This window comes from Leptodactylus fuscus, chromosome 5, assembly GCF_031893055.1.
Source record: "Leptodactylus fuscus isolate aLepFus1 chromosome 5, aLepFus1.hap2, whole genome shotgun sequence".
Lineage (NCBI taxonomy): Eukaryota > Metazoa > Chordata > Amphibia > Anura > Leptodactylidae > Leptodactylus > Leptodactylus fuscus.
Genome location: NC_134269.1, coordinates 29,702,419 through 29,727,388, shown reverse-complemented (window position 1 = coordinate 29,727,388; position 24,970 = coordinate 29,702,419). Strand labels below are relative to the sequence as shown.

The following is a 24,970-nucleotide window of genomic DNA, read 5'->3' as shown; positions in this document are numbered from 1 at the left end:
TACCAGCAGGTGGCATGTAAGAGATTCGTAGACTCGCGAGACGCTCTATCTTGAGTGCTTCACACTGGAGTGTCTGGACGGTGGCCGGGGAGGGTCAAATCTCGCCTGACAGCTGGATTGCCGTGGTTATGGTGTGTGTTCCTGTTTACTTTAGTGGCTGTCGGTGAGCTTCTGTTACAGTGTGTGAGCTGCCTCTCTGCTGGGCTGTAATTGTACAATATGTCACATAGGACAGACAGTTCTTACTTTGTTTTCTTCTTTTGTGGCTTTCACTTTCACTTCTCTTGTTATGGTCATGTATGGGGGTCATATAGGGGGCTTGCTGTACAGCTACAGTATAAGGGGGTCATATAGGGTGCATTCTATATAACAGTACAGTGGGTCATATAGCGGGCTTGCTATATAGCTACAGTATAAGGGGGTCATATAGGGTGCAGTATATATAACTAATAGTATAGGGAGGCATATAGTGTCCATGCTATATAACTACAGTATAATGGGATAAGTATAGGGTGCGTGCCATATAGCTACACCTAAAAATGCTCCTTAGTGGCCCCGGACACCTAATAATGCTCCTTAGTGGCCCCCAGACGCCTAATAATGCTCCTTAGTGGCCCCCGGACACCTAATAATGCTCCTTAGTGGCCCCCGGACACCTAATAATGCTCCTTAGTGGCCCCCGGACACCTAATAATGCTCCTTAGTGGCCCCCGGACGCCTAATGATGGTCCTAAAAGCAGATACAAAAAAACTTTTTCAGCTCACCGTAACATAACACAGTCACCGTGGGAAGCCCGGATATCAGGTGGACTACTCCTGGATCAATGCGGCAAACGAATATAAAACACGCTCCAGCTTCAACCCGGTGATGAAATCCAAAATTGCGATGAATATATAAAATTTAACTTTTATTTAGAAATCCATAAAAACGGTTTACATGGTCACCAATAGAGCAGAAAAAAATCCAAACATAGCGACATGTTTCGGGAACAAAATGTCCCTTCCTCTCGGCTTGGAATAACATATAACACAAATAACATTTACCCATCCTTGTTTTTAGGCTTGTAAACATCCAAATCCACATTTCACATTACGGTCTCTTGCTCCCTTTGTAAAATCACAAAACTATCATCAACTTCTACCCAATATCAACAAATAACTATTACATCTCTATTTCAGATCTACTCGTTGATGTAGAGTCGCCATGGCCTCGTCATTCCCCCCGGAGTGGGACGATGATGAACGAATGTCCTTCTTGTTCTCTGCCTTCAAGCAGTCTCGCGATGTGGACAGTTTAAACTGGGACAGTAAGATGGCTTACTGGACGTCTCTTATTATAAAACATGCCAAGGCTCAGGGACTTCTCACCGTCACATTGCGCCAGCTACAAACAGACTTTACCCGCAAGGGTAGCATACCTTTAGGTCTAGGAACAGTCGTCCAGGAAATGCTGAGGTGAGGACTGGGTGATGGATGCTACGTAAAGTGTGTTAAAGGGGTTTTCCAGGTTTTATCAATTGATGACCTAACCTTAGCTTAGATCATAAATTGAAGGTCAGTGCGGTCCAACACACAGGGCAGACCCCCATAGATCCGCTGTTTGATGCAGCAGCAATGTTCACTGAGCTCTGCTTCATCTTCACAGGCCCTATGACATCATGTTTGGTCACATGGTCTGTTTGCAGCTTAGTCAAATACAAGTGAGCTGTGATACCAAATGTGTGGCAGCGTGCTTGGTTTTCTGTCAAGAGGCTGCACCCGAACAAACAGATGATCCATGGGGATCTGATTTCTGGGACATGTCATGAACTAATACACCTGGGGTTGTTCAGGAGTGGAAAAAGGGTTGCTCTTTTCCAGAAACAGCTCCACACTTGTCCACAGTTTGTATTGCAGCTGAGCTATGATTCCATAAATAACCAATGGACCAGGAGTCATGTCTTTTTTTGTTTTATTCTTGAAAATCCCTTTAAGGCTGATGTTTCTAGATTAACACTTGTCTTAGCAGTAACTTGTGAAGTTTCCAGTTTTACACAAACTGTTCCTGATTATTTTTGACAGGCGAGGTTCCCTACAGAGAGAGTCGGATTTTATGGCAGGTATCACCAGTGGCTGGGTCTCATGGGGAATGAGACAACTGGTCGTCAAACCTCTACGCTGGACGATGAACTCCTTTCTAGGTGGACAGCCCAATGAAGATGAGCCTTTTGTGGTTCCTGAAGTCCTAAAGGTTAGTTTATAATTCCTGCTGCAAGGAGGCAGGTTAGAAAGGAGTCTGTGGTATGGGAATATGTGTCTCTGTGGTAACAGACTACAAAAAAAAGACAAGTGTAGTCTGATCCTGCAGTCATATTTTCTTCTTTCTGTCCCCTACTGCCAGTTTATCCTGACAACCACAATCGGACCTTGATTTTAGTCGTCATTGTGCATTATAGTGCTTTCACTTCACGTTGGTGGTGTTCTCTGTGATAATACAACACTCTTTGTTTCCTGCTTCTCCCCCAGGAACAGGCGGATCTGGTGTTCCAGAAGTATCGCTCCTCTCCTCTGAGCACTGTCCCCTTACTCTGTGAGGAGGATGTCCATGGAATCTGCAAGGATCTGGTTCCATCTCAGTCTGTATTTCAGCTTGTCCTGTTGCAGCTGATGAGAGACAAGAAGGTCTGTCTTCTACAAAGAAGTGGTGAGAAGGTGAGTGAGTCTACCCCTATATATCTTACTATATAATCTCATACATGGAGACTTCTCCTATCCCATCAGAACCCACATACTTTCTAGTTGTGCCATTACTGAGCCCCTGACCCTGATCTCTTATGTCACAGCTTGTCAAGTTTGTCCAAGAAGGAAACAGTCAGGTGACGCCCATAGGAGACACCGATCTGGGCATTTACGAATTACGGAAAAGTGAGAAGCTGCTATCTGAGAGACTGCAAAGCGCATGTGACGAATCGACTAAGTAAGTAGCGCAAATTCTGGTCACCTGCTTATACTGGATCTACTTTACTGTTAGATCAGATTAGATAGTTACCTATCAGTGTAAAATGGGATGTTTCCTCTGGCAAATTACTCAATGAAATAGAAATTCAAGAGCATCTGTTTGAACCCTGTGTCCTGATGTTCCTCTGTTATTTCTTTTGGAAATATATACCGTATATATTCGAGTATAAGCTGACCCGAGTATAAGCCGAGGCCCCTAATTTTACCACAAAAAAACTGGGAAATACTTATTGACTCGAGTATAAGCCGAGGGGGGGGGGAATTCAGCAGCTACTGGAAAATTTCAAAAATTAAAATGGTTTTTGGGTGCAGTAGTTGCTGGGTGATGGGGAAGGGGAGGGGGTGTTTTGGTTGTCTGTCTGCCCCTTTCCTGAGCTTGAGGACTGAGTTTTTTTTCCTCCCCACTTGGAATTCAGTCTGGCTGACTATAGGGGATCTGCAGTGCTCCTATTAACCCCTTCCCGATGGAACAGGAGCTCTGCAGATCCTCTATATTCAGTAGACCGGGCACTGTCAGACACAGGGAGACCTAATGTGTTTGTGTTTCACAGTCATTTTCTACTTTTATATGTATTCTAGGGAAAGGAGGGATTTACAACTTTTATTTTTAAATTAAAAAAAAAAAAAACTGCTGAAGATTTCAGCTTATACTCGAGTATATATGGTAAATACATTTACAACAGGGCTTTACCATTCCCAATGACAATAGGGTGTCAGAGTGTGTTTGGTAAGGGCAATAGTTTGAACCAGGAAGAGTAATAGAGGAATTATGCAATTTAGCATTCTAAAAACCGTTATTTCATGGGGAATGTTATTATTTTTACTAAAATGGACATACTGATTGATTTAGTTATGTCTGTGTGCTAAAATGTTGTGTTCTGAAATGTAAAATTTACTTAGTTGGTTCAATTTTGGAAATTATTGTGGTTAACCAAGCACCCTTGCACGTGGTTTTTGGGAACACTGGGAATTATTTTCCACATTTTAAAAAATCTTTCTTCATTCTTTTACCAACCTGTACCGTGCTTTGTACTGATAAGGAGCAGAAACTCTAAAACAGCGCCCTCCGCAGATGGGTTTCTTGTTTGACTGATATCTCTTGTCATGTTTCACGGCTCTTTACCCCATGCCAAACAACACATTGACTATTTACGCAGTTAACTCTGCAAGAACCTACTGGTACATCCTTGCAGAGTTTGCAGTTGCATGAGATTGTATTGCTGCAGGAGCAGACATAAATTTGTAGATCGGGCATTTTAGGACACAGGGATACCTAATGTGTATGTGTTTTCACAGTCTTTTTTTTTACTTTTATATATTTTATATAAAGGGGGTGATTTGAATTTTTACTGTTCCTTCCTTTCCTTCCTTCCCTTCCCTTCCCTTCAGGGGTCTTGAACCCCAGGAGGCCTGATCAGTAATGCAATGCAATACAATGATAATGCATTTCAAAAATATCATTCAGCCTGTCCTACAAATTAATGCCTGACAAGCTTGGCAGCCTCCAGTAGGCTCCCAGCTGTCATGGCACTGGGACGCCAACCTCAGATCTCGTTCAGGGACCTTAATATCAATGAACTGTGCAAGCATATACAGCCAGCGCCGCACCTTCCATGAGGCGACCTGAAGCGACCGCTTCAGGCGGCGCTATGCCAGGGCCCCGGGGAGGGCGGCATTTTTGCTTACCTAAGCCAGTCCAGGACAAGCTGTCCTGGACTGGCTTAGCACCGAGCAGTGGATTGGAGAGGCCGCTGAAGCAGCGCTGCTCCAGCAGCCTCACCTCACGCTCAGGCAGTGAGCAGGTCCTCTCCGTGCCTGCTCTCTGCCGGCGAACACTGCTAAGCCCCGCCCCTTCAATAAGCCCCTCCACTCCGCCATGCCCCCTCCGCTCCGCCCACTCCTCCCGGGGGGGGGGGGCTTTCTGTCATTCGCCTCGGGCGGCGAAAGGGGCAGGTTCACCCCTGTATACAGCAGAGATCTGAGGATCTGAGTGGCTGCCATACTTAATCTGCAAGAACTGTTATGGCAGATGTCAGGAAGGGGTTAAATCACTTATACCAGTGATACGTGGCATCCTTGATTCCCAGTATCCTTAGAACCCATATTGGCTCATAAAGGTTTATTATCCTTAATATCCTTATGGGGGCACAAAATATTAAATAAACATTGACTAAATAAAGGAGATTTAAAAAAAAATGCAATGTGTTTTATCATCAATTTCTTTTTTCCTGCAGGCTGACAGAAGAGGCAAGAAGCTTTAATAAGGCCGGAAATAAACCTCAAGTGAGTCTCATTCTTTGTCAGGTGACGTTTATTCTTATTTTCTATCTATATTTTTAAAATCCCGAAATCCTGCAGTTTTCACACTGACCACTGGCTCCTCAGCGTGCGGACACTTCCTGTTCTGTAGAGATCACTTTTCTGTAGTCATCTCTTTATCATCACAGGCAGGATTTCCATGAAAGGTGTCGCCGCTATATAGATATATAACACAGGTAATGGCCAGAATTCACCCCCTCCCCTCCTTGTGACAATGACCTCTGTATGGGTCACAGAGCACGCCCACAACATTCTCCCATTAAAGTCAGAGTCCTTTACAGACTGCAGTGTTCACGTGGCTGATGTAAAGCAAATCTCTACATTATAATTTACCCAGTTTATACTTGCCTTAAATTTCTGTCATTCCTTAGGCGCTGCGATGTCTTCGTCGTAGGAGACAGGTAGAGAAACGAATATCGGCCCTGCAGAGCAAGTTGGACACGATACAGAGCATCCTGGAGAGAATATCAATGGCTGAGACCGACCGCAAGGTGAGAGGATAAAGAAACCAAATTGTGATTAAATATAATAAACCTGTACCAATAAAGTGCAAATACCATAAATAATACTACAAGATGAAAACTTTGATATTTGTACACTTTACCTGTATGTAATGGATTTGTTTCTTTTAGGTGGTGTCTGCCTATCAGGTCGGGGTCTCTGCTCTGCGTTCAGCAATGAAGGACGTCAATCTGGAGAAAACAGAAAGTCTAGTAGATCAGATACAAGAGGTAATAAGAGTGCATCATATACGGTATATGGTCTGTGACGTCAGTGACAGTCCTAGTATTCACATGTAGCATCTGCTGCACAGTGCCACAGCCCACAAATATAAGTCATACTGACCAATACCTGCTGTAGTTATATATAATGTCAGCCACAGCTCCCAGGATCAGCCATACTACATCTATTTAGTGCCAGAAACAATAGTCTAGAGCCGTGATGGCGAACCTATGGCACGGGTGGCACTCAGAGCTCTCTCTTTGGGCACCCATCCGTGGAGCAGATTATACTGTGTGCGTGCCACCGTGGAGCAAATTGTGCTGTGTGGGGGTTACTGTGGAGCAGATTGTACTGTGCGGGGGTCACTGTGGAACAGATTGTACTGTGTGGGGAGCACTGTGGAGCAGATTGTACTGTGTGGGGGTCACTGTGGAACAGATTGTACTGTGTGGGGAGCACTGTGGAGCAGATTGTACTGTGTGGGGGTCACTGTGGAGCAGATTGTACTGTGTGGGGGTCACTGTGGAGCAGATTGTACTGTGTGGGGAGCACTGTGGAGCAGATTGTACTGTGTGGGGGTCACTGTGGAGCAGATTGTACGGTGTGGGGGCCACTGTGAAGCAAATTGTACTGTGTGGGGGTCACTATGGTGCAGATTGTACTGTGTGGAGGCCACTGTGCAGCAGATTGTACTGTGTGGAGGCCACTGTGGAGCAGATTGTACTGTGTGGAGGCCACTGTGGAGCAGATTGTACTGTGTGGAGGCCACTGTGGAGCAGATTGTACTGTGTGGAGGCCACTGTGGAGCAGATTGTACTGTGTGGAGGCCACTGTGGAGCAGATTGTACTGTGTGGAGGCCACTGTGGAGCAGATTGTACTGTGTGGGGGTCACTATGGTGCAGATTGTATTGTGTGGAGGCCACTGTGGAGCAGATTGTACTGTGTGGGGGTCACTATGGAGCAGATTGTACTGTGTGGAGGCCACTGTGGAGCAGATTGTACTGTGTGGGGGTCACTATGGAGCAGATTGTACTGTGTGGGGGGTCACTGTGCAGCAGATTATACTATGTGGGGGCCACTGTGCTATGGAGCAGATTGTACTGTGTGGGGGTCACTGTGAAGCAGATTGGGCTATGTGAGGGTCATAGTGGAGCAGAAAGCTCTATAAAGCTCCATTCGAATGACCATATTTTGCAGGTCTGTAATTGTGTACAATTTTGGATCTGCACATTGTTAAGGTTAAATTGCCGTGTTGGCACTTTGTGATAAATTAGTGGGTTTTGGGTTGCAGTTTGGGCACTCGGTCAGGTTCACCATCACTGGTCTAGAGTATTGGTACACGTAGTCCAGCTATCCCCAGGGGTACTTATGACGGTGAGAGCTCCCCGCCTCCCTTCCAATAACAGAAATGGTAATAAATGGTGCTGTAGACCTAGGTGGTGTCCAACCCCATCAAAGTATTTGGGGATCCCTGCTGCTTGGTCACTTTTTATATTTCGTTATGTTCTAATATAATTTCTTACTCCTTTTTTCTCCTTTTGATTATTTGTTGTTTGGGTTTACATAATTTGACGATGGATTAATAAAAATACCTTATTATTCAGTCTTATATTATCTGACAATATTTATTTTCTTGTAGTTCTGTGACCTGCAGGATGACATCAACCAGACCCTGGCCGGAGTAGGGACCAGTAATCTGGGTAAGTAGCTATAGTAAGAATAAGGCTGTGTTCACACTAGTGTTATTACAGTCCGGTGCTGTCATCTGTCATTCACAGCAGTAGAATAACCGCTGTCCTCCTGTCATGGTGTCCTCCCAGCTCTGTGGGATGAACGTATTCCTTATTCTAGCGCTTGATAATGGTGATTTACAACATGGGACGTAGATTAGGATGAGCACATCATGGAAGATTTCTGTCATTTACTCTTGGGCTGTGTTCACATTGTCTTTTAGTGTTATGTTTGATGCAAAATCTTCTGGCATGTGTATCAAACATAAGACCCCCAAATGGATGTCTTTTGAAAACTCACTGGGGGGCTTCAGTAAGCCCTGCGGCTAGACCCCATCAGAACAAGATTTCAGCCTCGTGATGTGAACGGGAAGGTTTCCATTCACTGACCGCAAGCAGAGATGTTTTAGAAAGTTGCCTACCTTTTTTCAGTATACAGGGAATGGCTTAAATACATAACATTGGGTGGGGATTGTGTACCAAATCTTAAACTTTGCATAAATCAGTATTGTGTAACACTATTTTTGGCCGTTATGTGATTTATGTTTTGCGTCATGTTGTCCCCTGCAGTTCTCTCTGAGCTGGTGGGAGTAGACTAGCTGCCATACATTGCACACAGTTAGTAAAGGAGAATCTGCTCCATCACTTGTTCTCTCTCAGCCGCAGGGCATATATAGAGAAGGACTGACATGTACTGATGTGAATATAGTACTTTGGTTGTGAAAGTTTCTATTTGTGTTACTGCTGACTTCTCCCTCTCCCCTCTCCATAGATTTCTATCTATAGTAATGTATAAATTTAAGTAATGTCACCTGCTGTTGTATATTACAGAGTTTCTTTATAGTCATCTGTATGTAAGCAAAGCTTGTTGAGAAGTTACTGACCATTTAATAAAACGTTTGCATTGTTCCAGATGTGGACACAGATGAGCTGGAGAGAGAACTGAATGAAATACTTAAGGAGGAAACAGTAGACCTTCCAGACGTCCCCACTGGTCCAATAATTACCTCTCCACAGCGCCCCCCTATTGGTCATCGAGCGGATAACACAGGTGAGCAAAATTTTCTATTTCAACTTGATAGGTCTGGTGCCACTGAAACCATCATAACAGCCATCCCAGGTCTCCTGGAAGTCCATGGTGGAGTACGGGAATGTGCAGTAAGTACTGAGGCCATCACCCACATCCAGGTAAACCAATGTGCATGTACTGCCTCTGAAATGCATGGTGCAAGATTGCAATGGCAATAACCATAATGTAAGCTCTACTAGACCAGTCAGTCATGCTGCAATGGGAGGGATTGAGGAGGGAGTAGGCAGTGGACCCTTGGAGCACGGTGCAGGTAGCAAGTAAAGCCACAATGTGTATGTATTAGGAAAAAATATCTAAACATCTGCAGAAAATGTCCAGTGACTGGATCCATTCACCGCTGCCTTACATAATATTACTGTTGTGAAGATGTTCTTCCTTGGACTTAGGCCTGAGGTCTTTCACTGTCTCCATTCCTCCTAGCTTTGGACATGAGCGGGTTGCTGTCTGCCCTTCCTGATGTCCCTAGTGGTCCCTTCATGGGTTCTCCAGTACGTCCCGCAGTGGGGCAGAGTGATCGAGGTGAGGATCTGTATACACGTGACTATAACTAAACATTATACATGTGCAGCATCCTCAGTAAAGGGGTATTCCAACCATAGACATTTATGGAATATCCCAGACACCAAGCTACAGACACAGTGTAGCACAAGCCATATCTACCATCCATTTAACCATATATATCAAGTCGGATAGTGTCAGAGGACCTCTGTTCTTGAAACCATACAGTTAGGACCCATATATATCAGACATTTAAAGAAGAACTCCAGCGATATACACTTTTTTTTCCTATTTCCACTGTCCTGACCTGCTTGTCTTTCAATTCTTGTATGTATATTTCTCTGCAGTCCAGTTTGTCCACTGTTCTGATAAAACACATCTTCATTTTAGATTTCTGTTTCCCTCAGCACAGCGTGACATGGACAGTTAGAGACAGTACCGTCTCTGCCTGCTGGGGCAGTATAATATTTATAGACCTTTGTAGAGAAGGATTGTCATTGTCTATAAAGTATGTAGATGGCGAGGCTGTGCTGTGAGCTCCTTGGTTATAACTGTGTGACAGGAGTCTGTCTGATCATCAGCAGTAGCCTGTGTGGTACAGTGCAAGAAATGGTGACTTTTGGAGGGAACAGAATGACCTGCAATTTCTATAAGGTTAGTGTGAGATCACCAGAGTGCTTAGAGGAAACCCACACAAGCCTGGGGAAAACATAAAAACTCCATGTACATGATCGGATTCTTGAGGAGATGCAGGTGGGAGATAGATAAAAATATATACTTGTGTATGTAAGAAAATATCTCATGTAAAACCTCCTCCTGCATCTCCACAAATCTTTCCATAACAACCTTCATGCGGTAACTCCATGTTGACTGATATCTTTCCAACCCTTTCCTTGCCAGCGTCTCCTCACTGCTTGGCCCCAGCTGTGTTGGACTTTGTACGGCTTCTTTAAGTCGTTCTCCCGTGACCTGGCAGCAAGCTCAGGATATTTCTTTCTATATTTCCTGGGTCCAGACCATAAGATTGTTATTGTTCTTGCTGTGGTTATAAATCCAAGATAAATATGCAAAATCCAAGATAAATATGCAAAATCTTTACTACATTGTAGGCTACGTGTCATGTCATATTAGAAATGCGACAGTCACATTTAATTTTCATTGCTTTCGTAGTACCCCAAGGATGTGTCACCACAATGCCACCACACAGTGAGAACGTAAAGGGATATTCCAGGATAAACCTTCATCTCATTTAGTAGCCAAACAACCGAACTATTACTTATTAAATAGATTTATTTTTGGAAATTTCCCCATTTTCACCCATTTTGAGTCAGGCTTGTCACTCCCCACCCTTGCCGGTTTGCAGGTCTTGTGCTGGTCAGCCCTCTAAACATTACCCTGTCAACGTCTGTACTAACATGCAACCCCAGGCCATTGCTGGAGGATCTGTTCAATATGAATGCACAGAAGGGGGCAGCACGGTGGCTCAGTGGTTAGCACTGTAGCCTTGCAGCGCTGGAGTCCTGGGTTCGAATCCTGCCAAGGAACAACATCTGCAAGGAGTTTGTATCTTCTCCCCGTGTTTGTGTGGATTTCCTCCCATTCTACAAAGACATACTGATAGAAAAAAATGCACATTGTGATCCCTATATGGGGGTGCACAATCTACATTTAAAAAAAAAAAAAGCATCGGCATTACGTCGCGGTGAACAGCACTGAATTCACACGGCGGAAAAGGTTTCCATGACCTTTTCCTCTGTGTGATCATACCTTTAGAAAGTCCCTGTAAAGCTGGGTTTTACCCTGCCAGGCAATGATGTATTGGATTGCAGAGGTAAAAAATAAAATAAGTAAATATTTAAAAAAATATCAATGTAAGCTTAAGAACCGCAAAAATAAAGTTACTGTTTCACTTTAGAGCCTAAATAATAACCAAAAACAGACAACACAATCCACAAAAACGTAAGGCTGCACAATGCAGTACAGTAAAAAAATTAGACTTAAAGGGGTTGTCCAGGCAAAAATGGACACACAAATTTCTAAATAGAATATATATACATATACATATATATATATATATATATATATATATATATATATATATATATATATATATATATATATATGTATATGTATATATATATATATATATATATATATATATATATATATATATATATATATATATATATATATATATATATCACACCCCTGTAACGTTGACCTTTAGAGCTAGAAGGACATATTGTGTGTTTAGTATTTCTAGATGTGTCTTACACAGAAATCGTCAGAGATAAGTTTATGGTTAAACAAGCAAAAAACAAACAAACAGATTTTCTCATTGTTTGGGATTTACACCTCCATAGATTATATCCGAGACCTTTTAGATGTTGCTAAATACAAATAATATTTCATTTTCAGAGGGTCTATGTGTCCTGTTATGGCATAGAAGGGGGTCTTCAGCTAATACAGACAGCCACTCCAAACTGTACACTTTCAGCAGACTTTACATTCAGACTTCACACCCATTGGGATCACGTCCAGTTATAAGTACTGGGGTCCCTTGTACCCCCATCTGTACCACCATTATTTTCTATGGGACTGCTGGAGGTAGCTGTGTCGGTGTGGTCCCATATAAAGGAACATGGAGACAGGTCGTGATGGCTACTTCATTCAGAAGGTGGTACAAGTGACCCCAATTCTCAGATCGTACCATCACTGAACCAGGAATAGGGGGTACGTTGTTGTTTGGGTACGCATCATTACGCAACAAAAGAAGTCAAGTGAAAGTGTTATCCAACTGTGTATTAGCATTACATGATTAGTCATTATAGTACTATTATAGCGGACATGTAATACTATATTTGCCCTGTAGTAGCCAATATAGAAAAAATGTATGGCCAGCTGAAACTTCTTTAGCGAATACAGCTGATCAGCAAGGGTTTGGTATTCTGGACCTACAGTGATCAGCTGGCTCCAGTTTATATAGGGGGTGTATCTTTGAAAGCAAATCTTTTGTTTTGTTAATCTATATTTTAATAATGTTTTCTATTTCTTTAAGTCTGCTTTCTCCTGAGTCATACACTACATATGATTGTCCTCTTTTGCTCTTCAGAGGCCTCTCCACAAAGACGACGTGCACTTTTCCAATGATCTTGGGACGACTCACAGTCAACTGTGACATCAAGGCTTCCAATGAGGGTGTTGTATGTGGGGAAAGTAATAATGAACCAAAAGGATCAACTGCAGTCATGTAACCTATCAGGCCATTCTTTCACTCTGTTTCTACTACAGCTAGTTTCTAGGTTGCTGTATACATTGTAAGTCCTTAATATCACAGAAGGTGACCACTACGAGTACATGTTACTGGGCTGTACAGGAGAAGGCACAATCTCTGACATCACTTCCTGCTCTGCTGCCATTGGCTGATGTTATCTGTCCCAGACTTCCTGTTCAGCATGTCCCCTGGATGCATTTAGTACACAATTCTGATGGCGCTCTGTACACTTTCAGGGCTCGCTTTCCATACTTTGAAGAAGAGAGTTCTCAATATTATAGACAGAGTGCTTTGGTTTGAGCGGAGCAGGAAGTCAGGGAGGTGAAGCTTCAGCCAATGGCTGTAAAGCAGGAAGTGATGTCAGAGAGGGTGTGTCAGTAACATGCAGATACTTAACTGCGTTAAGGACCTATAAACTTGCTGAAGGTAGGGCAGAATTAAGGAAGGGCCCTGATATGTAAGAAGATCCCAGTAGTTTCTTTTTATGGATTACGGAAATTTGTCTGGCGTAGAACTTTACGTTATACCAATGATTATATTCTGTGGTGTTATAAAGGACTGTTAAATCGGTGGACTCTTGGGTTTTGATCTGTTCATAGTACATGGTCACGAATTTGTATTAAAGGAGAACCCCATACAAACCTTAAAGCTTTTAGTACTGCATGGATTTTCTGGGGGTCTACAGTGCCTAAAGGATTCTCCTTAATGCTGAGGGTGCCAAGGAGCTGAACAAAGACTATAGAGAACTTGTAGGTTAAAGTTGTTCCTTTTAACTAAATGAGCTTGTCCTTTAAAGGTTTATTTTTGGGTTAAACATATTGACCTATATTAAGGACAGGTCATCCATATCATAGCAGTGTGGGTCTAAGACCTGGCACCCCCACCATTCAGCTGTTCTCAGCAGCTGCTACATAGAGACAGGAAGAAGACAGCATTGTTCTCTGTGTAGTGGCCAGACCAGAAAACTGCAGGTCGGCTCCCATTCATTGGTATGAGAACTAACCTACAATGACTAGGTTCAGCCACTGCACACAGAATGCAGCGGACTTCCTCTTTGTGTTCTAGAACAGCTGATCGGTGAGGTTCTTGGTGATCTCATACTGATCACAATAGGCCATTAATATTTTTAGCCCATTTAACTCCTAAATAGTGAGGATTGGCTTAAAAAGCCACCACTAGGGGGAGCATAGGGGCTTACTGCATACTGCTTTATTGTTTATTTCAATGTACAGATGGATGCAGAGAGCGCCGGGGCTCCCTCTATTGGTGACTTCAGGAAGTTGAAATCTTATCGTTTAACTTTTGTGCAGGCAATTTGGATCTTTCTGTAATATAAGGAGAAGTAGTATGGATTTTGAAGAAATAAAATTAAAAAATGGCCATTTCTTCTTTTTTTTTTTTTTTTTTTTTTTTACCCATCAAATCTCCCATTTGCTAGTACAATGATCCACACCGATGTAATGACATCACACACCTCATTCATTTGACTTCTGCAGCAGTCATGTGTCATACATGTAAGCATCACCACTGACCTGCAGCAGTCACCTGCGTGATATCTGTGACGTCATTGCGGCAGGACTGGCACAGGATCCCTTTAATTGGCAACAAGGTATATTGATAGACTCTTTGGTTGCCTATAGGTGATGGATGGCCTACAAATCCAACTATATTGAAAGCTCATGTCTATAGTCAGCTTCACAGCTAGCTAGGCACTAAACTGTCCTTACTTTCCTGCTTTGCTGCGAAGCAGGGCCCCTGGTATGTTTAGGATTAGGGAAGAGTTCTGCTTAATGGCCCATGCTTATGAATGAGTGTACAACTTGTACCATGATGCACTTACCTCCATGGGGGCTTCCAATCCAATCTGTTCCAATGACACGGAGCAGGATAGGAGCAGCCCCATTGTCAATGCCCTCTCGAAGGAGCATCGGATCATGTACATGGAGCCTTACAAGAGAAGTAGCAGTGATAAGTGTTGGCTCAGCGTCCCAGTGGCCAAAATGGTTCCCACCCCCAAGCCCATCTAACTGACTGGAGATTAACACTATGGGGACATGAAAGAAATATACGCGCTGTAGCCAAATTCTGCCCACACCTCCTTGTCTTCTACAATATATAGTTATCCACGAAGAATGGTGGGCTCACAGAAGGAAGGGGGCAAATATGCCCAAAGCAATGAAGGAAACGTAAGAAAGGGGCAAAAAACAAGAGACACAACCCATATACAGAAAACAGGCTATTGAGCCAAAAAATGGGCATATAGTTTAATAAGCCACATAGGGTAACGCATGTAACCTCTCAAAATTGCACAGTGTTGAAGAATATGTTGCCATCTTAAAATTGACAATGTCTTAAAGCAATTGTATGAAATTAAGGGAACGTAACCAGAAACAGCGCCCCTCTTGTCCAAGAGCAATGTCTGGTATTGCAGCCCAGCTTCTTATAAAGGGGTTTAGGACAGGTCATTAATTGTAGATCTGGGGAGTACAACATGTAGGACACCCCTGGTCAGGTTTTTAAGTGCTACTTCTGCTTCACAAGCCATGTAATGTCACGTTCATTAGTCGCATGGCCTGTTTGCAACTTCGTCCCATTCAAGAGAATAGGCTGCGCTGCAATACCAAGCGCAGCCACTATACAATGTACAGCGCTATACTAAGTTTTACATGAAGAGGCCACAACATTCACCTGTACACTGCAGTGTCTTTAAACTGCTGATCACCCAGGGGGCCGGGTATTAGACCCCTGACAGTCTTCAATTGATGGCCTATCTGAAGGATTAATATAATAAAACCATCTTATGTAAATGGAGATGAGATGCAAAATCGGGACTTGTCTATGGTGAGTGTGGTGCTGTTTATGAAGAGCAGACCCTTGTCCTGATGTCATGTGGTGTATGTAATATGGCCAATGTATTTCTTACTGTATTTAATTAAAGTTATTTGACTATGATATCTGGTGTCATGGCTTCTCTTTACGGTCACTTGCTACAAATGGTGGGGAAAAGCAATTGTTCAGGCTGCCCCAAAATAACTCTGATCTGCCAAGGTGCCTGGAAAGCAATGGGATGTATAAGGCAGCAAGTCTGCATTCAGTTCTTGAAATTGGGGAAGAAAAAAATGGGCAAGTGCAAGGATCTGATAGCAACTGGGCTGGGTGAGAGCTGAACTGCAGTAACCCAGAATGGCCACAGCAGTGTATGGCGCTGTTTGCTTCTGGCTCTGTACATTGTGGTAGTTCCCAATATCAGCTAAGAGTCAGACCCCTACTAATCGAAGGATAGGTAATCGGTGTCTAAAATCCACACCCTCCCTGCAAAAAAAAACTTTGGTGACTAGTGCCAGGCAGCTGCTGCAAGGCAAATAAAAGTATGGGATGCATCTATAGGTGTAGATGGTTATGACTCCATGCAAATCAGTTTCACAGGTTTGGTATATAAATAGTCCTAGCTGAAGACACTAAAACTTCACGCAAAAGGGAATAGCAATCCGCTCCTACCCTGAGGCTACTGGCCTAACGCCAACAGGGATCAGAAGGGTTGTACTCCCCCAGGTAAACTACCAGTCTCGCCAGCAATTCGTTGTACAAGACATGTAGCTAGATACACTACAATAAATCATCCTATGCGTTTCTTCAATAAAGAATCATCAGGGGCTGAGGATTCAACGGCATGTAGCAGTTAAATCTGCTGTTCACAAACAACGCTGAGCGAAATGTAGTGTGACCGCTTCTGATGCCGGCGGTAACAAACACGGACCCAAGCTCCGCCTACTCTCCGCAAGGCAACCAATCATTGCTACCCCTGTGACGCACCTTTGGAGACATGCGCGGTACTCTCTCACACTGTCGCACCATCTTTTCAGTCTGGCACGAGGCTTAGAATTAATTTCCGGGCATGCGCAATGCCACCTAGGCGTAACACTATGATGTGAGCAGCTAAACCGAACCATGGGTGTATCTTAATAACGCTAGCGGCGCTATTAGGATACACCCATAGGAGTCAACAATACATCTCGAACATATTATAATCACCGCCACTGACAAAATAAAATACCGGGCAACACGGTGGCTCAGTGGTTAGCACTGCAGCCTTGCAGCGCTGGAGTCCTGGGTTTGAATCCTGCCAGGAACAACATCTGCATGGAGTTTGTATGTTCTCCCCGTGTTTGCGTGGATTTCCTCCCATTCTACAAAGACATACTGATAGGAAAAAAAATGTACATTGTGATCCCTATATGGGGCTCATAATCTATAAAAAAAATACCGGGTAGAATACCAGTCGCTTACTGCTATACATATCATATGATGACTAAGGGGAGAGCCACTATACCATCATTTATACATGTCTGTGTGTATCCAGAAAAAATATGTGAACTTGGGTAACAATACTACAAGGGAAAAACAGGGCATAAAAATCCCCTGAAAGGAAAAGGGATTTACCAGCATCAATTGAAATACTGGTAGTTACAGCCACCTACTGTGTATAGCAGAGGACAACAAATCAAATGAACCTTCCCCCTTCCTTGACACCATTCATCTGGATGGATCAGACGTAAAAACGGGGGAAACTCCACCTGATCAATCGGGCAGGAGGGCGAGGCAACACTACACACAACCCTCAACTGGATCCCTAGACTCTAAATCAGAGGGTGGGAGAGCAAAAAAGAGGGGATATCACTAAAGATACCCAGGGTCAGGGGATAATCATACACATTAGGGAGAGTGTGTGCCTACATAGGCGTACGGAGACTTACAAGTCATTCCTGCTCTGCTAGGGATTCTGGGTAAAAAAAATATGCAAATCTATTCTCCAGGATGTAATTAGGAGAACAGTGCCTCTGTATGCTGCCCTCTAGAGACAGCCCCCTTAACATCATGCATGACTCAGTTAATAAGCCTACTGACATGATGCGGAGTTTATTGCCAAATTAGTATTTCTATTCCAAAAGGAACAGATTCCCAGCTATGGACAGCGCTGTTTCGGTCTTTTGGACCTCCTCAGCATAGCGCAGGGATACTGATTTGGCAGAGTGAGAGACAAAGATACCCATCAACTGATCTTAATCAATACAACAAGTAAAGTCTAGAATTTCATTCAGACCATTCGGCTGTAAAGTATCCGGCCTATAAATCCATAGTACTTCTTTTCTAAGGATCAGGTTGTCCCAGTCTCCTCCTCTAGGAGGCGGCTAAACCAACTCTACCAAACAAAACTTGAGACCTGAAACATCACCTTGATGATACCGGTTAAAATGTCTGGCAAATGGAGTATCACGTTCATTGATAATATCACACCCATTATCTTTGATCATCCTTCTCAGTTGTCTCCTCATCTTCTCTACGTAGTTAAGGGGTCACGGACAACGAAGTAGATACACAACTCCATGGTGGTACAATTGTCAAAATTCCTATTCTGATAAACCATTCCTGTTGACGTATTCGCAAATGTTTTTGTTTGTTCTATAAAATTGCATGCAGTGCACCCACCACATCTAGAAGTGCCTGCTGATTTCTTACTCCCTAACCATGTGGTTTTATTCGGTTCAGGCCTCAAATAACTGTGGGCAAGACGATTCTTAAGATTTTTGCCTCGTCTATAAGTAATCTTAGGCCTAGCCCCAACTACCTTCCCAAGATCAGCCTGTAAAATTCTCCAATGTCTCTTTAGAATGGGTAAAACCCCCTGTTGATGGATATTATAGGTTCCTATGATCCTAGTCTGAAAATCATCCACCACCATCACTTTAGGTGCTAATAGGTGTCTCTCTGTGTCCCTAGCTCTCCTCCATGTCCGTTCGATAGTATTCTCTGGGAAACCCTTCTCCAAAAAACATCGGGAAAGGTCCCTAGATTGAGTCACGAAATCTTCAAAGTATGAGCAGTTTCGTCTTGCCCTCAAATACTCGCCTACCGGTTTAAGCTGAGTAGGATGCCATCTTGTCCAATTTAGAAGGCTGTTGGTCGCTGTTTTCTTTCTATGCACAGATGTTAGTATGTTGCCTCTTATACCGCTTGATAATTTGAGGTCCAGGAAGGTTAAAGAGTCACCACCAAACTCCGAAGTGAATCTCAAACCCAGTTGGTTGATATTGAGTGCAGCTACAAAGACATCAAACTCCTTCTTGGACCCCTCCATAGAATCAACACGCCATCTATATATCAAATCCAACGTTCGACGTTAGCTGCCCAAATCTGATTGTCCTCTGCAAAAACCATGGTTTCCTCCCACCAGCCGAGGTACGGATTAGAATATGTGGGGGTCACTGGGCACTCCATAGCTGTTCCCCTCAGCTGGTGGAAGGTCCACCCCTCAAAGGAAACGATGTTTCTTTCCAAAACAAAGGACAAAAGCTTCTTAACAAAGGAGTTGTGTGATTTCAAAAAGCCCCCCTAGATCTCAGGTGGTATTTTACAGCCTCATAACCCTGTGTATGAGGGATAGAAGAATATAGCGCCTCAACATCCAGGCTAGCGAAAGACACATCCCTATCCAGGGTGATCCAATTTCATGAACACATCCATCTAGCATAAGATGAAAGGCCTAACGCAAAGGGGTGCAAGATCTAGATAAATGCTGATATTCTGTGTTAAGCTCCCAATCTGAGGGACAATAGGACGCCCTCATAGAGGGGTCACCCCTTTATGTATCTTAGGTAGCGTGTAAAACGTCACCATCACTGGACATCAAGCTGCCAAAAGCTCCCTTTCTTTTTTGTCATTTAGTCCACCAGTCACACCTTCATCAAGTATCACCTATAGTTCAGCCTTAAAACCTCCTGCAGTTTCTCCAGGAATGACCCTATAACACTGCACATCCTTTAACAATGCCCAACACATCTCCAAATACTGGGATCTATCCAAAGTCACCGCGTTTTTCCCTCTTATTTGCTGGCGTCAACATCAGATCATGTTTTTTCTCGAGTATATAATACAGCATGTGCCCGAGGACATGAAAAGTCCTCTTTAAGGGAGTTGTGGTTATCATACAGTTAAGTGAAGGGTTGTAATTCTTGAGTATCCTCACCTTCCTGAATTTAAAGGGATCCTATCATTAAAACTCAATTTTTTGTCCCTAAGGGTGCATTCACACTGAGTAAACGCTAGCTTATTCTGAACGTAAAACACGTTCAGAATAAGCGGCGTCTAAAGCAGCTCCATTCATTTCTATGGGAGCGGGGATACGAGCGCTCCCCATAGAAATGAATGGGCTGCTTCTTTCACTCCGTGCAGTCCCATTGAAGTGAATGGGGAGTGCCGGCGTGTACGCTCCGGCATGAGCAGAGCTTGCCGTATACGCCGGCACTCCCCATTCACTTCAATGGGACTGCACGGAGTGAAAGAAGCAGCCCATTCATTTCTATGGGGAGCGCTCGTATCCCCGCTCCCATAGAAATGAATGGAGCTGCTTTAGACGCCGCTTATTCTGAACGTGTTTTACGTTCAGAATAAGCTAGCGTTTACTCAGTGTGAATTCACCCTAACACGTAGGAATAGCCTTAAGAAAGGCTATTCTTCTCCTACCTTTAGATGTCTTCTCCGCATCGTCGTTCGGTAGAAATCCTGATTTTCTTTGGTATGCAAATGAGTTCTCTTGCAGCACTGGGGGCGTCCCCAATGCTGCAAGAGAAATCTCCAGCACTGCCTCCATCTTCTTCAGGAACGGGTCTTCTTCCAGCGGTGGCTTCAAACTTCTAGGCCTCGGCCAAAGCCAACTGCGCATGTCCGCCGGCCACAAGAAAATGGCCACTTACACAGTATTGTAAGCAAGCATTTTTTTGTGGCAGGCGGGCATGTGCAGTTGGCTGCCCAAGGCCTAGAAGTTTGATCCCAGCGCCGGAAGAAGACCCGAGTACAACGATAGATTAACAAATATGAAGTTATTGAGTTTAGAAATAAGATGTTTGCAAGGAGACTTAATAACAAACTAGAAATACATGAAGAGTCAGCACAAAGAACTTACAAATGATGTTTAACTATGACTGTGACAATGGGACATCCCCTTACCTATGAGGAAGTGCATGCTATTTTCTCCCTGGAGTTCTATTCAAATTAATTCATTTTTTTGCAACTTCCTCCATAGAGGTGACTGCAGGTAGAGCGGGGACTGCTCACAGCTCAGCATGCAGCTCTCTAAGGGATACCCGTGTACATACGGCCTGGGCTCTGCTCTGACCCTCTGCTGCTCAGTTCTGCTATATCTGGTGAGTATTTCTTACAGCATGCATATAAGAATTCAGGTGAGTAGATGGATAATCCAGAGGGATCTTACAATATTGGTCACCTGGGGCAGTCTTATCTATCCAGCCTGCAATGCTATCCATATCTGAAGTGTCTCGCTGAGATATCACTAGTAGCGAGGAGATCTGGTAGTGCGGACCTCTCGTATCTACATCCTAAGTATCGAATTAGGGTTACGTGGCGACTTTAGTCGCACAACACGATATCACAAATAATATGGTTGCGTTTCTTTATCTGCCACATGGATTGTTGGATGCCAATGGCTACTTTTTCAGCAAAGAGTTCAATACAAGTGTCAGAATTAAGACAAGTTTCATCGGTTTTGCACCCGTTTTTAACCCTTTAAGGACGCAGGGTCGTCAGTACGTTAATCCTCGGAGACTTTTTTCATTTTCTTCTTCCCCACCTTCCAATATTCATAACTTTCTTTTTCTGTAGGTATAACCAAGTGAGCGCTTATTTTTTGCATGATGAGTTGGACTTTCATTTGGCACCATTTTGGGTACATATAATGTTTTGATTGAATGTGGTTTTTTTTGGGGGGGAGGGGGTCCATGTTTAAAAAAACAAACAAAAAAACACAATTCTTTCAGAAATTTTTCCCGGAGTATGTATGTTATGACGGGAAGGGGTTGATGGGCTGTTTTTTAACATTTTTAACAAACATCAATCCGTTTTACATCTGTGAATGGATCCATTGATTTGTGATGGGTCCAGGAGTCCATGAAAATGGACAAAGATAGAACACGGCCGTTGTTTGACATGTGAATACAGTCATTGGGATGTTTGTCCCTATAGATCTTGTAGAGGTCTGGTCCTTCTTAAAAAAACTACCCTATTCATTGCTCGTATGGGTTTTCTCCAATCCTTGATATACTGTATATCTTGTTGAGAGAATCTTGTCCATGTCGTCCCATCTTTTTTGGCTTTTGATCATTTGTTTGGCCAGGCCTAAGATCCTGGACTAAAGTAAAACCTCACATAGGTTTAAAGTCATTGGAAACCTTCCCCACCTTACCCATCATGTCTATGAGGTGGACCCAGGTTACAGAAGATCTCATCCATGACTAAACATAAGTCATAAACTTTGTGGAACTTTACATTGGCGAACTCCTGTCTTTTTGGGCACAATATTGTTCAACATGACCCAACTAGACAGGTACATGGACATGGGTGCTATGGTCATGACCAGATTTTCTCTTTCGTAGGTGAAAAGTATAGCATGTCAACCATATGTCACACAAACTATGATGCCTAACGCCTCGTACTATAGGAATGGAAACATCTACTGTCTGAAATGTCCTGCGGGTGAGTTATATGTAAGATTGTCCAACTATGAAGATCTGGATAGTGAAAATATTATATTGTAGTCTTCACTACATACACTATACATTGTATGGTCAAGTCCTTCCAATCCCAGAAAACCCCCCTATACTGATCCTATTTGGTCTCAGAAGATGAGAAATATATAAAGAAATTTACTGTATGTGTCCCAGGAACACAACTATGTCTCCCATTTACTCCTCAATGTTCTATGTCTGGCTGTAAGATGACTGGCTGCAGCAGGAGCCTCCCCCCCCCCCTCTTTGTGCCTGCGCTATTTGACCTTATAATACAGTAGGAAATTACAGTCTAAGAGGGCCCTCCTACAGTGGAGGTCATGGGAATCACCGGAAATTGCAAGGTGCCCTTGGTCTGGTGGACCTGACCTGGCCATGTAGGTTACGGTTGACAACAGATCCCCCATTTCATTCTGCTGATTAGACTAGTTAAAATCATTTGATGAACTTTTTGCTTTCTCCACTTTAGGAAACTTTGTGAAGAAAGACTGTGTGATACCTTACACTCAAGGGATCTGTCATATGTGCGATCCTGGGGTGACATATAGCGAGTACCCAAATGGCCTGAATCGATGCCTCACTTGTACACAATGCCGGGCAGGTACGTACCAACTTTTATTACTTTAAGAGGTTCTCCAAGACTTTAATGTTGATAGTCTTCTTAGGGTAGACCACCAATGTTTAATTGCTCACATCTAGATCCCCGTTGATCAGAGATCCCTTCAGCAAAACCTGTTAACCTACTCTAAAGCACATGAAAATTCATACATTCAGAGTCTTGGGTCCTGAGTGATATAGCAGTGTTATTTAGTACAATTTGGCAGTATTATTTTAACACAACACAGCTGAATTCTTTAAGCAGAATACGGCCATATTACTTTAGCACAATACGGCAGTATTATTTGAGCTACATCATTTTAGCACATTTAATGACATGGATGTCGTATTTTTTTCATCCACAAACCTTGATCTAATCCTATACATATCCTCCTTCTTATACTAACTGTGGGACTACAAAGCTTACACTATTAAAGGGGAAAATTGAGACTTGGGAAATGCTACTTAGAAGAATATATAGAGAGGAGATATTTACCTCATGATGACTGTATATATGTCTCCGGTGTTGGCTGTAGGTTTAATGGTGGTCATGTAGACTCTACTTCCATGTAGAGTTTATACACCTGCCGCAGAAGAATACAGAAAAATCAAGACTCTAATTTTTGTAGTTCTTCACAGATCAGGATGTCCATGTAATATCACTAAGAACACTTTATGTCAGTGCAAAGGGGGAACCTACTGCCCACCCGATTCCCCATGCAGTCAGTGTCTGCCATGCAGATCAAGGTAGGTGGTAATGTCCAGGAGTTCTCTCCTAATATATACATGCTGACATACAATATATAAGATTATATATATATATATATATATATATATATATATATATATATATATATATATATGGACAATAGTAAGCACTCTCAGTGATAAGAATAGTATATACCCATGGTTATCGATAATGGTGGGACCTAATTTATTATATTAGATGGAAATACCGATATTTATCCTCCTAAAACAGATATAATATCCTCCTCTCCTTATCTTATTCTGTCTCATGTTACAGATTTGCATATGTGTACATTCTGTGCCTTTTACTAGAAATCCCTCCAACAACTTCCTTATCCTAGACAGAGATATTAGTCTTACAAGTCATTGTCTACAGCTCTTGCTTATTTGTCTTCCAGTTGTCCTGAGGGACAGGTTTTACAACGTGGCTGTAATGCAACGTCTGATATTGTATGTGTTACCGTAACATCTCAACTTTCAGGTAAGATGGCAACGGGAAATGTCAATCTATATCCTGGTAACAATATATAGGCATAATATACTTGTATCTAGGACGCTCACCAGTCTGGGATACACTGGCATAGCCGGGATAATGGAGGGGAGTTAAAGGGGTATTCCCATGACGCTTCTTCACTAACCTGCAGGCTGTTGTGCTCTCTTCACTTCCTGCTTTTCTCGGCATATTGGTGGGCAGGGTTTCAATTGCACAGGATTGGTTGTAAATGAATTACCACAGTATGAAGCTGATGTAGCAGAGCTGGGTTTGAGTCAGTTTGCATTACATACAGAGATAACGGACTCCCTATCTCAGCCCTTATCAGCCAAATTCTATTAAACCGACTGATAAGAGCTCAGAGCTCTCACCTCCCCTATCTGAGAAGCTCCGCTACTTATCAGACACAAACAGCTCAGAGCTGCTCCCAGCCCCTCCCTCCCTGAGAGCAGGCAGCTACATCACTTGACAAATAAGCAGATAATCCCAAGGGCCATAGAAACGGGGTGTAAACAATGAAGTGAGAATAAATTAAGATAGCGGCCAAACAAAGCAGTTTTGATAAAGCAATGCATTTAGGAAAAGTCTTAAATCCACATAAACTAGCAGTATAGATAGCATCCTTGTGATGAGACAACCCCTTTAAATAAATATTGTGCCACTTGTTCTTTCTTGCTGCCATCCTCTCTCTGCCCACCACGTTGTTCTTCTTTCCTTATCATGGGTTCTGTGTTTCTGTCCTTGCTCCCAGTCAATCTCCTGAACTTGTGACAGATTGCCTGAGCAATAAATGTTCCTAGCTTGTTAGTGGGTTCCAGAAGTTCTTCTCTGTGCTCTGCCTGTTTACCTGTTTCCGGACTTCGGATCTGTTTCTTGTACCTGATTCTGTTCCTCCTGCCCTGACTTTTGCCTGGGTTATTGCA

At 43.1% G+C, this 24,970-nt stretch overlaps 2 protein-coding genes across 5 annotated transcripts; both read left to right on the top strand.

The window, feature by feature from the left end:
• The first annotated feature begins 65 nt into the window (after window positions 1-65).
• On the top strand, window positions 66-15,576 carry CHMP7 (charged multivesicular body protein 7). Of its 4 annotated transcripts, none has more exons than XM_075272703.1 (12): window positions 66-131; window positions 1,180-1,455; window positions 2,062-2,230; window positions 2,506-2,691; window positions 2,823-2,956; window positions 5,232-5,280; window positions 5,688-5,807; window positions 5,949-6,047; window positions 7,680-7,740; window positions 8,684-8,821; window positions 9,281-9,379; window positions 12,471-15,576. In XM_075272703.1, exons 2-12 carry the CDS (start codon window positions 1,205-1,207, stop codon window positions 12,506-12,508), a joined length of 1,344 nt encoding a protein of 447 aa, XP_075128804.1. In that variant the 5' UTR covers window positions 66-131; window positions 1,180-1,204; the 3' UTR covers window positions 12,509-15,576. The 4 variants fall into 4 exon arrangements, with proteins under 4 accessions (XP_075128804.1, XP_075128807.1, XP_075128805.1 ...); XM_075272704.1 differs by having other exon boundaries at window positions 77-163; XM_075272705.1 differs by lacking the exon at window positions 66-131 and adding an exon at window positions 166-183.
• A 6,465-nt stretch (window positions 15,577-22,041) lies between these two features.
• LOC142204792 (tumor necrosis factor receptor superfamily member 23-like) lies at window positions 22,042-24,038 on the top strand. Its single transcript, XM_075276116.1, has 3 exons — window positions 22,042-22,178; window positions 22,680-22,811; window positions 23,953-24,038. Exons 1-3 carry the CDS (start codon window positions 22,118-22,120, stop codon window positions 24,018-24,020), a joined length of 261 nt encoding a protein of 86 aa, XP_075132217.1. The 5' UTR covers window positions 22,042-22,117; the 3' UTR covers window positions 24,021-24,038.
• Window positions 24,039-24,970: the final 932 nt, after the last annotated feature.